Source organism: Arachis ipaensis, chromosome B7, assembly GCF_059453495.1.
Source record: "Arachis ipaensis isolate K30076 ecotype BB chromosome B7, ASM5945349v1, whole genome shotgun sequence".
NCBI classification, from domain to species: domain Eukaryota; kingdom Viridiplantae; phylum Streptophyta; class Magnoliopsida; order Fabales; family Fabaceae; genus Arachis; species Arachis ipaensis.
In genome coordinates this window covers 142541636-142554383 of record NC_142442.1, presented here as the reverse complement: position 1 = coordinate 142554383, position 12748 = coordinate 142541636, and the positions used below count along the sequence as shown (strand labels likewise).

At 30.9% G+C, this 12748-nt stretch overlaps 1 protein-coding gene across 1 annotated transcript; it reads right to left on the bottom strand.

Annotated features, from left to right (window-relative positions):
• Nucleotides 1-702: 702 nt before the first annotated feature.
• LOC107607957 (basic leucine zipper 4) lies at nt 703-1113 on the bottom strand. The gene has a single exon (XM_016309849.1). It carries the CDS (start codon nt 1111-1113, stop codon nt 703-705), a length of 411 nt encoding a protein of 136 aa, XP_016165335.1.
• Between the last annotated feature and the right edge of the window lie 11635 nt (nt 1114-12748).

Genomic DNA, 12748 nt, shown 5'->3' with positions numbered 1-12748 from the left:
ATCTGATGAGTTGAGACTTGAAAGAGATAACCACAGCAGAGCCAGAGAAGGTATATACATGTCTATTTGTAAATCCAATTGAGGTCTTATTAATTAATTAGTCAAGTTGTATGACGTATATATATACTATTCAAGATTATCCAAAAAAAAAAAACAAAGAAAAAGACACACACAAGAAGTAGCATGCACGATGCACTTCATTGTTGGGCATATATATAATTATATTTACAACATTATTACATTAACGATATATATATATATATTCCACGAAGATGCCGTCCGAACCTCAAATCAACAATTATTAGATTACTGGACAGCTCTACTTAATTAGCTTAACCACTCACTAATCTTTCACAATTTACAAAAGAGAAAGAGAAAAGACATAGCAAACAAAAGATAAAGGTGATGATGATCGACTATATTAGGATCGGATCAGAAGTAGGTGTAGACCCACAAAATCCCTACATTGTTCTTCGAAACCACTACTATACATTGCATGTTGTTGGTAACATGACAATGAATCAGTAGAAGAAGAGGAAACGAAAGGAAACTCAACAGGGGAAAAAAACCTACCTTGTATAGCTAGCTAGATAGCATTAATCATTTAATTACCAACTTAATTATGTAGCATTATTATTAGTATAAAGTCTGGTTGATATTTGTTTAGTGCTAATTAATTAAACTCACTGGATGGAAAGGGTATTATTGTGGAAGAATGGTGCGCAAAATCTGGCAAAGATCGGAAAGTGTGGCGCTTAGTGCAATGGATTCGGAACATAGCTTCTCATTCTCAAGGGAGAGTAGAAGATGCTGGTGCATGGTCACGAGTAGCTGGTTCTTCAGTTCTCGATTATCGACTCTCAACCGGTTCAATTGGACCGTCAGATTCTCCATGTGCTTTTTTTTCCTGCCGCGGGACCTTCGGGCCGATTCCCGGTTTGACTGCATGCGCCTCAGCTTTCTTTCCTCGCTCGAGTAAACCGACCGGTTCGACCCCTGCGAGCCGGAGCTACTAGGGGGGCTGCCCGGATGGTGGTTAATGAGGGAAAACAGGTCCTGTATTTCGGTTTCGGTCAGCATGAACTGAACCAGCTCGTGGTCTTGGAAGGTCATGGCTTTGCTCAAGTGCATAATTAGAAAGAACCGGCGAATTGAAAAGAGTGAACCGGAGGGAGGAAGAGAGGGGAAAAGGGAGGAATCGAAGTAGGGGTGTGGGGGTATTTATGCAGAAAAGGAGGAAGACACTTGGGGCCCACAGGAGCAATGGATTTCAGAAGGCCCAGGCCCCATTGGTCCAAAAATATTAATGAAAAGTAGGGTTCACAAATCAGAGATGTATTTGTGATTCTTGTGTCTCTAATTATATTTTGTTTTAAATAAGATAACCAATTTAGGTTGGTCGAGTAGTCAACTCACTCGTCCGCTTAAGTAAGTATTGAGAGTTCGAATCTCACCTTGTGTATGCAGCAACTCATTAGTCAGCGACAGATCCTTAAATGGAGCTCAGATCCGCGACAGATTAGTCCTTAACCTGTTGGGGAATATGGGTAAACTAAAAAAAAAATAAGATATAAAGATTGTTTAATTAAAGATTAACGTCAGAGAAGGGTGGTGGGGGATACAGATTGGGGTAAGCTTTATCGTTAATGGTAATAGAAATGGGGTCCTGAGGGGAAGATTAGCTTTAGCTTAATGACGAAGGATCAAACAAAAACATAAAAACAACAAAATGGATTAGAAAGTTGGGCAACACAATCACAGGTAGGTAGTGTTCATTTTAGAAATGCATATCATTATTATTATTCTTGGTGAACAAGTCGGTGAAAGAATATACACATCATATATAAGGTCAAGGAAGACCAACTAATTAACGTTTAATTTAGTATGTGAAAAATCACCCCTCATTACCATATATAGCTGTTCATGTTTGTGGCCACACATTTATTCTTTTCATTAATTAAGATATCACAATCAAAATGGTCCCTAAATTTTATCTCGATAATTAAAATGATCTCTCAGTTTTGAATTAATCAAAATGTTCTCTCAACTAATTTATTGTTGTTTAGGCACTTGCTGTATTTTGTACGGGCTTTATTAGAGCTTTATTTTATTTGAAATGCTTGATTTTTTCTGCGCGATCATTTGGAATTTATGGTTAGAACGGAACCGCATGATTTTTCAAAACAAAGAAAAAAGGGATTGAGGAGATTATCAACATGTCTGCTTTGAGTTACAAGAAGTAGTTAAATGTTGACTCCTTCTATTATTGATGGCATTATCGGAGATGACAAAGGAGTATCTACAATTTCGTTTGTTCTATTTATTTTTAGTTTTTAGTCTCATACTATGCTGCTGATCCCTATGCTCCACTTGTTGTGTTGAGTTTTCGTTCAAAAAAAATTTTATTTTACAGTTTATATAGTTCTCGTTTGCAACCAAAATTCTTCGGGTTGAATATGTATAGTCCTTTTTCTTAGGAAGTTGTTGATGAAATGTAAGATTTGATTATATAAAATGCAAATTATATACTCGTATGTGAATTCTATTTTTACTAACATTCATGATAAGAATTCTATTTTTACTTTTTTAGATACCAGGGGAAGAATTTGACTTTGTTGTAGATCTGATAGAGGGATTATTTTGATTTACAGTTAAAAATCAAGGAACTAGTTTAATTAATTAGTTTAAAAAATTAAGAAATTATTTTGATTTTTGAGACATCTAAATAAAAATGAAAAGACTATATTATTTGAGTTATAACTCGTTGGCGTTAACGCCGTAAACTTAATGATTGATGGAGGAACTATTTTGATTTACAACTTAAAATTGAAAGACCATTTTAATTAATTTAAAAATTAAAAAACTATTTTGATTATCCAATTAAAACTAATGGACCATTTTAATTGCTATCTCTTCATTAATTTTATGAGCAATCCATTATTGTGATGTAAAAACTCATTCCATCGATAAAGTATTTAAATAGGGATAATTAATTTGCTCAAATAATATAAACAATTTTTAATTCAACTTAATTTTCCAATTAACAATGACAAAAACTCAATATTTTATCCAATTTCTTTGTTTTCATCGTTACGCCTTTCATTTCTCTTGAAATTAAACATTAACATAATTAACATCATACAATAAAAAGATATAGCAATAATGAAATAGAACACCCTCTCTTCCAAATTAAATTTGCAAAAATTCTATCTTTTTCCACTTTGCTTTATCTCCTATATCAGAGGTCACGCCAATGAAGTAGTAACCGTCAACATATTAGGAGTGAAGTGGAGATCCTGTCCATAAAATAAGTATAGTTATATAGTAATTTATCAAAAATAGTTATTTTATTTAATTTAATATTTATAATTTTATATATATATAATATATAATTTGTATATTTATTATATATAAAATTACACAATTATTTTAATAATAATTAATTAATGTTAATAAGATAACTTTAAATTAACTTTTATTGTTTCCTAAACTTTATTAAAAACCTAATTTAAAATCATTTAGACCCACTCAACCATTTTTAACAAACTAAAGAAGGCATAATGAATCCAATATAAATTAAAATAATTTCTAAACTATTGGATTCCTTACATTTATAGTTTAACTTGCAAGTTGGGAGTATATGTTGTGTAAACGTCTAGCTAATGGAACTGTCTAGCAAAATTAAAGTTACTCATATATCAAGTAAGTAAATTGTGTAGGTGAAGTATAAAGAAATATGCAAAAGCTATCAACTACAATAATGTAGAGATAAGAAGTAAGAGAAATTCGCTATCTATCTTATCAAATTAACAAATATGGACGGAGACATAGATGCATTACATTTTTATCTGTCTAGATTTTTCTCACAAGAGTTTTCAGTTTGGTTTGGGAATAATGCCATTGCTTTAGTTTCCTCCTACTTTTTCGGTTGTTCTAGATTGATGTGAACTAGTCCAACCATGGCAATTTCCTATATATATCCGATATATATATGACCCTCAATTCATATAATTTCTCTAAAATATGTACCATATTTATAAGAGAGATTAATTAATGCCATATTTTATTACAATATGAATATTAGGTAGCGTTTGTTTTGAGGTACAGGGATAGAGGCTGGGAGACTGAGATTCAATATCATGTTTGTTGGCTTAGAGACTGGTACTAAAATTTCTGTCTACTCTATCCCTAAAATTTCAGTATTTCAATACCTCCAAAAAGTGGGGACACAAGAGACTGAAATTTTTAGAGACGGAAACTGAAACTTTAATAACATTTTATACCTAAAATATTCTATTTCAATTAATTAATTCCAATTTTACCCTTTGTACAAATTAAATTAGAGCTTCATTTTCGTTTCAATTTCTATCTCCCACTTTGCACCAAACAGAATACTGAGATTTATTTCAGTCTCTGTCTCTAAATCTCTGTCTCTCAGTATCAGTCTTTCAGTCTCTGTCTCTCTGTCAAACGCTACTGTTACATATGTGAGTATAGTTTACTTGTTTATTTATTTAGCACACAGAATAATTGGGAATATTCTTGGGCAGTTTTCTTAGTTGAGGACATCCATCTTTGAGGGATAGTTTTGTTTTTGGTTTGGCACTTGGCAGTTGGTTCCCCCACTTATTAGCTAGTATTTATTAAAGTGAGTGTTAGTGGAGGATAACATGCAATCCTTTCAATTGCCATTTTAGTTAACCTTGATTATAATTTATTTAATGAAGAATCAAGCAAGATAAATAAACAAACAAATCAGAGTAGGTTGCATGTGCGGTATGTAAATTATAATGGAAAGAAAAAGATAGTAGCATTTGGGTGCTTCTTCTTTATTATGTATTGTATTCAGTTCATCAGGGCTACTTGTTCCTTGTTCCTTTATCTCTCTGCTACCTTTGATTTTCTTTTTTCACTTCCAAATACACCTAAGGTTGATCCTCTTATGCACTCACTCACTCACTCAGTTCTTACTTCTTTATTAGACTATAGGAATAGGGAGCAAATCTCCAACAAACTTGGAATAAAATTCGTATTTTTTAATTTAATGATATATTTTAAGTATCGTTAAAGTTTCATAATTACTGTAAGCACTATGATGTAATCAGTGAGTATGTAAAACTGCGTTTGTTTACAGAGATAGGATACTGAAACAGGAACACAGAGACACAAAATTGTGTTTGGCAGAGAAGACATGGACAGAGACAATGTGTCCAGAGACACTGAATTAGTGTATTTTGTGTCCATCCTGACAGGAAGAACACGGAGATACTAAGTAGTGACACAATTTATTTTTTATTTTTTCTTTCATTATTTTTGTTAATTTTTCATAATTATATTTTTTATTATTATATTTTTCATCTCAAATTTTTTGAATGAAAAAATGAGAATAAATTAGATTTTCATAATTTGTTCTAGTTTATCATCAAACATAATATAAAAACACAAAATTTAGTGTCTTTGTCCATCAGTATCTTGTTTTGTCCTGTTTTCGAAAACAAACGTAGCCTAAAGGAACACAATGCAATAAGCCTGGCCTAGAATATAAAAGCATGTGATACAGGAAACTAACTAAGCTGGAGGAAGAAAAAAAAATCTATATATCCCATGCATGTAAATTATTTGGGTCATTCTATGCCTCTATGGTAAAGAGACAAGTTTGATACAGATATAGAGAAATTCTTTATGATTAAATGCCTGAATGACACTTGATTTTTATAGGAGGATGACATGCTCTTCAAAAAATTGGTTTGGTTAGTCTTAGCCAAATGTTTATAATGTAACGGGATTCTGTCTTGTTAGACTACTTAACGGAATTAGAGTGAATTAGATAAGCTTCTCACCATCGTTTTGTTTTAAAAGAAAGTATAATACATAATTGATATACGTCATGAAGCAAACATAAGAAAACATAAGAAAACGTACTCAAACCCTATCATAGTAATATCAATGAATTAATGATAAATATTTGGAGAATAATATTAAATATATATGTATATGGGACATTTGCGTCATTGAATCTTAGAAGAAAAAAAATATTAGAATCTTAGAAAAAATAATATTAAATATATATTATGTATATAATATTTATATTTAAATAAATTTTATTTTATAAAAAATAAAATTATAATATTAAATATAAACACAATAATAAAAGATTGTGTATTATATAAATTTAATTAAAAAAAATTATATATACTCAAGTAAAAAATAAACAAACAAACATATGATGATGATGATGAAGAATAATTTTGTGACACTAGTTTATTAGTTATTTATTTAAAGCTAAATCTAGCTTCTCAAATATAAATGAAACTATTAGGCTATATCTAGAAGATAGATTAATACTTGAGAGAGACTGAAAGAGTCGGAGACAACATAAATTTTTATATTGTATTTGGTGTAAAGTGTAGAAGGTTTACTTTTTATATCTTTTGTTTTATTCTATTTACCATGTTACTATTTGTTTTGAAATTAATTTCTTCAATTTTTTTATGGAATTTATTTGTTTTAAATATATAGTACGCAGACAATTCAATAATTAAGCAATATAGAAATTCAATCTACATAGTTTCTATATATTCGGATGAAAATTCACATAAAAAATTGTAAGTATTTTCTCGGTGTTTATTTGAATAATTTCGGTATTTTTGGTTAGTAATTCAATGTATTGCAAAAAATTTTCATCTTTTTCTACAATTTTGTGAACCTGGATTCATTCAGATTAACAAGATTTCAATACCGTATAGACAAGTTCATAAAAGTTTAATCTTTCAAAGAAATTTTATTAAAAATTTGGATTGAATATTTACAGAGATACAACGTATGTGTTTGTTAATTCAAAACTGTACACACAATTCAAAACAGTATTGAAGAGATATTGTTAACCGTTTATATTATACAATCTATTGACTTTCTATATTTTCTTATGTAAACCTACAATAAGAATTTTCTATATTTTGGTCCTTCTTTTTTTGTGGTGCTTTTTTCATCAACTTTTTTTATTATCATTATTTCTGTAGAGAATAAAAAATGAGGTTAAAAAGTAACAATAACATCAAGTGCACCTCAATTCATATGAAATACACCGAAAGATAAACCAAATACACTACTATCATTCTTGATTGTATCACACAATATCAGTTTAAAAAGACATGCAACTCAAGCAATTATGCACAAAATGACACAAGAAGTACTACAACAAAATTATATTCTATGGACTAGTTATAATAAATTCATAAACAAAATCCATCAAAAATAGACAAAAACATATATAAATCACTCAAACATGCACAAAATAACATTAGAAGCACTACAACAATATTTTGTTACTTAGTTACAACAAAAAAGAGGACAACAACACCAAGTGCATCTCAATTCACATAAAATACACTGAAAGACAAACCAAATGCACCGCTATTATTTCTTAATTACATCACACAATGTCAGCTCAAAAAGATGTGCAACTCAATCAAACATGCACAAAATGACATCAGAAGCACTATAACAAAATTTTATAGTTAGTTACAACAAATCTATGAACAAAATCTCTTAAAAATGGACAAAAACACATGCAATCACTCAAATATGCACAAAATAATATTAGAAGCACGACAACAACATTTTGTTACCTGGTTACAACGAAAAGAGGACAACAATACCAAGTGCATCTCAATTCACATAAAATACACCGAAAGACAAACTAAATCCAAAGCTATTATTTCTTGATTACATCACACAATATCAACTCAAAACGACATGCAATTCAATCAAACATGCACAAAATGATACTAGAAGTATTACAACAAAATTCTATAGGTTAGTTGCAACAAATCCATGAACAAAATCCCTCCCAAATAGACAAAAACACATACAAATCATCAAACATGTACAAAATAATATCAAAAATACTATAACAACATTCTGTTGGCTAGTTACAACAAAAAGAGGACAACAACACCAAATGCACATCAATTCAAATAAAATACACCGAAAATTGTTACTGATTACTACACATGAACTCACTTCAAAATATGAAAACACTTAAATATGCACAAAAACACATTCAAATCCCTCAAACACATGTAAATATAGGTTAAACTATATAAGAAACACTACGTAACATTTTTACACCGACCTAACAAAGTTATCACCAAATGAACAGTATAATGAGAACAGTAATATGTACTTTAACTCAAGAATATAAAATGAATCTACTAAATAAACAAAAATATGACTATCTAGTATTTTGTGATTGAAAATACGAAAGAGAAAAGTGAAAAACTGGACGATTAGGTAGCGTTTGGTAGAGAGACAGAGACGGAAAGACTGAGACTGAGAGACAGAGACTAAGAGACAGGGATTGAAATAAATCTCAGTATTCTGTTTGGTGCAAAATGGGAGACATGAATTGAAACAAGAATGAAACTCTAATTTAATTTGCACAAAGGGTAAAATTGGAATTAATTAATTGAAATGAAAGTATTTTAGGTATAAAATGTTATTAAAGTTTCAGTCTCCCTCTCTAAAAATTTCAGTCCCCTGTGTCCCTACTTTTTGGAGGTACTGAAATACTGAAATTTTAGAGACAGAGACAGAAATTTTAGTACCAGTCTCTGAACTAACAAACACGATACTGAGTCTCAGTCTCTCAGTCTCTGTCTCAGTACCTCAAAACAAACGCTACCTAACAGAAATCCGACCCGACATTGCAACCCCTCTTCCCTCTCACACTTGCTGAAGCTTTCCTTTCCTCCTGGCTTGTTCAATGCTCGCTGAACGCCGTCTGCCTCGCCACCGTTGGTTGGAAATGGAAACGCTGTCCCCATCCTCTTCGTTATCATCGTCCATTGGTTACTTTCTCCATCCCCATAAATGCCACGGTTGCATTCTCTTCGAACCAAATCCCGCCGCACCAGCCTTCTTCAAAGGACCATCATGAACATCGTCTGCCTCTGTTTTATTTTACAGAGAAATATCAGTCTACATTAAGATTTATTTTACAGACACATTAATAAAAAAGAAAATAAAATAACTATAGTAATTCATTCTTCTATGATTTACATGCACTCTGTTTTTGTTGTTTCCTTTTTCACTCTCTTATTTGGTATACAGATACCTAAAAATTTTGCAAGCCATTGTGGCTTCCCAGTAAAGAGAAAGTAACATCCTAAGAGCACTCTAACCACCATTCCACATGCATATCCCACTGCAACAGATTTTTAGCCAAATTCAAAATTTTTCTCATGCTCAAATGTCAAAGATAATGAGGTATGTCCATTGTCTTCGATCCCACTGCATAATTTTGACAAAGAAAATCCACATAGCATTGTATTTCCTCCATATGAATCATTTTGAAATGTGTTGAATTGGCCACCTATAGGTATAGGTCCCTCTAATTGATTTTACGAAATATTTAAGATATAGAGAAAATTCAAATTTGTTAAGGTCAAAGGAATCTCACCCCTCAGTTGATTCCATGAAAGGTCTAGCCATTTCAAATTTCTCAAGTTACCCAAAATTTGTATAATAGTGCCACTGATTCTATTATGTGAGAGATTGAGCCCTTTGAGGGAATTTAGTTCTCCAATTACTTGTGAAATTTCACCCACAAATAAGTTATTTGACAAGCCTATAGTTGTAAAAGTCATTAATATTTTCACTAGTTCTACTAACTGATCTTTCATGTTGACCACTATTGTAACACCCTAATTACCCTAAACCTTATCTCATGCCGTAAAATAAAGGTTAATTAAAGGCCATAACAATTCTAATGCTTATACAATATTATATATGTATATATATAGAAAAAGATAATAATTCTAAAAGCTTGATGAAGAAATAAGCTCAACAACAGAGTTTCAAAAGCTCAAAACGTTCACACGAAGCTACAAATTTAAGACACAAGACATAGATACAAGATAATGAAGCATATATAGAGATATGAATAAAATAGTCATAAAGAAACTAGACTCAACCCGCAGACTTCTCCAATTACTTGTGAAATTTCACCCATAAATAAGTTATTTGATAAGTCTATAGTTGTAAAAGTCATTAATATTTTCACTAGTTCCACTAACTGATCTTTCATGTTGACCATTATTGATGTAAAATATGATCTAGAAGAATTGGCACGCATATATTGCAACCCAGTTTAAATGTAATTGACATTCATCATTTCTTGAAAGTTCTTCAAGTATGATAAAGGCAAGGACCCACTAAAATAGTTGTCGGAAAGTAAGGATAGGGAGAGAGAATGATGCTTACTCGAAGTGATTTGACAATAAAATTCTTGTTCGGACGAGTTTGGTAGACAAGTTAAATCCTGAGTTCGGAGATGCATTACAGCAAGGGTTCATCCATAGCAATGCTAATGAATGAAAGAAATATTGAGAACTTCTCAGAGAAAACTAATCAAACACCTGATGCATTCTTGGAGTTACAACCGGCGGTCAGGGATAAGCTTGGGAAGAGGTTTAGACAGAAATAGTGTCATATTCGAGTTGAGGGACTTTTTGTCCATAAACCTTTCTGATATATCCACGTGAGACACGTTATGGCCATGTCAGCATAACAACATTCACGTCAGACATTTTCGTTATGTTTCATAATCTCAGTTGAATGGAGGGATCCAAATGTCCTGATTTTGAAAAAGTCAAAAATGTAAATATATTTTTCAATTCTCAATAATTAAAATATTTGTGTGACAAAAGTTAGGGACCTATTTATTTATTTATTTATTTATTTTTTGGTGGGTCTACAAACAAACAAGAGCCATTGAGAGGCCCTCCTTTCAATTTGTTGCTCCCAATGTATTCTCACAAAAATCGTTTGCAAGGATGATAACATAGTCAGGCCCAGTAATTGCTACCAACGAAAGAAGGTCCAAATTCATTAAGGGAATTTGAGAGATAAATTGAAGAGATTTTGCAAAGAAAAAAATGTAAGGGAAGAGATTTATAAAGGAATAAAACAAAGAATTAATTACTATTAAATTTCTAACTTCTGTTATTATGAGTCCTATAATTTTGATTTAAAGATAATTAGACACTTACTTTCTCATTTTACCAGTTCTTACGTTTTAAAAAAACTTGATCCGACAATTAGTGGTAACTTATGAATCTGCCAGCTTAGTTACTCTTTAGCCTTCTTCCTCAGGCTGTGTTTTTTTCATAACTTAAAATTATGCTTTGCAATAACCAAGAGTGAGTTGGATCTACCCTTGCTAAGGTTGTCTTTTAAATTATTATTAAAGAAATAAATTATAGCATAAGCAAACGTACAGATTAGGTCGAAGGACATTGTCTAGTTTGTGTGTGATTGATTGTTCATTGGAGGTGGGTTATGCTTTCTCTTTCTTTCTTTGTAGCTGAATTGATATAACTCCAGCTAATAAATTAGTATTTATTATTTACACGTGTTAGCATACCTATCACATATCATTGCATTACAACCTATGATTATATTAAGGCATCCAAATAATACTACATAATTATTCTTTGGCGACCTTTTTATAATTTCGTTTGCCCTTAATGATGGATCCACTTTTCCTCACATCAATTAATAAACGTAGACTACTGAACCGCATATAAGTGAGAGTTGTTTAACAACCAAAGCATCATTTTAATTGAATTTATCATTTGTCATCATCTCATCTTTTGATGTTACCCCATTACGAACTTTATGGGAAAATTTATCCTTATCTCCCATCCAATAAACTTTATTTTAGGTTTAATTATTCTGTTCATCTCTATAGTTTCGTAAAATTTTAAATTAGGTCTTTATACTTTTTTCTTTTTAATTGGATTTCTGTATTAATTTTTTTTCAATTAAGTCCCTCTTAGTAGTAATTAGCTTAATTTTATAGGAACCCAACTAAAAAAAATTGGTACAGGGACCTAAATAAAAAAAATTGTAGGGATCTAATTAAAAAAATAGTGCAAAGACTCAATTAAAAGGAAAAAAAGTATAGAAACTTAATTGAAAATTTTACGAAACTATAGGGACCAACAGAGTAATTAAACCTTTATTTTACTACTTTATCAAAATGTATGTATGTAGTAATACTTTTTCGGTTCATGTCTTCAATAATTAAGAACACTTGTTAAAGCCAACAAAAAGTTCCAAACTTTATATATTCGACTGTTGGTATTTGAAGCGAGGTTATGATCTAAAAAGATGAAGATTAGAGATTTTAACTTCTTCAAACATAGAATTAAGTCAGGAGAATAACTTGCAAGACATAGATATTCTAATATTAAAATTAATAGAACGTGAGATTGTAAATAAATTTTGTGTATTTACCTAATGTTAACTTCTCTCTTTTAGTTACTGTCTTTTAAGCTATTGTTTTTTCGCCATTCAATATTTATTATGGCACATTATTTATTGGGATTCAACTATTGTAGAATATAATAACGTATCCGTAGTAATATCCAATCGTTATCCTGTAAAATCAGTTATAATCTTAATCACTTGGTCGATTATATTCTCTTTTGTCCGAACACTGACTTACTAATAGCTAAATAATGTTTTGAATTTGATTACATATTCAAAATTCAAATGAGAAGAAGCAGGGGTATTTATGAGAATTATTGTAATAAGAAATGAGAAATTAGATTAGATAGTTGAAAATGAAATAGTGTAAAATGTAAAGACAGAGCAGGTAGATAGCAAGAGAGTGGGGTCACATAACTCATAAGTATCTCTATGCACTCTCCTCTTACCTTGTCTTATCTGTCCCAATTTATTG

What these genes read in the sequence shown, in the direction of transcription:
- LOC107607957 (XM_016309849.1), bottom strand. Translation starts at nt 1,113, where the DNA reads ATGACCTTCCAAGACCACGAGCTGGTTCAGTTCATGCTGACCGAAACC.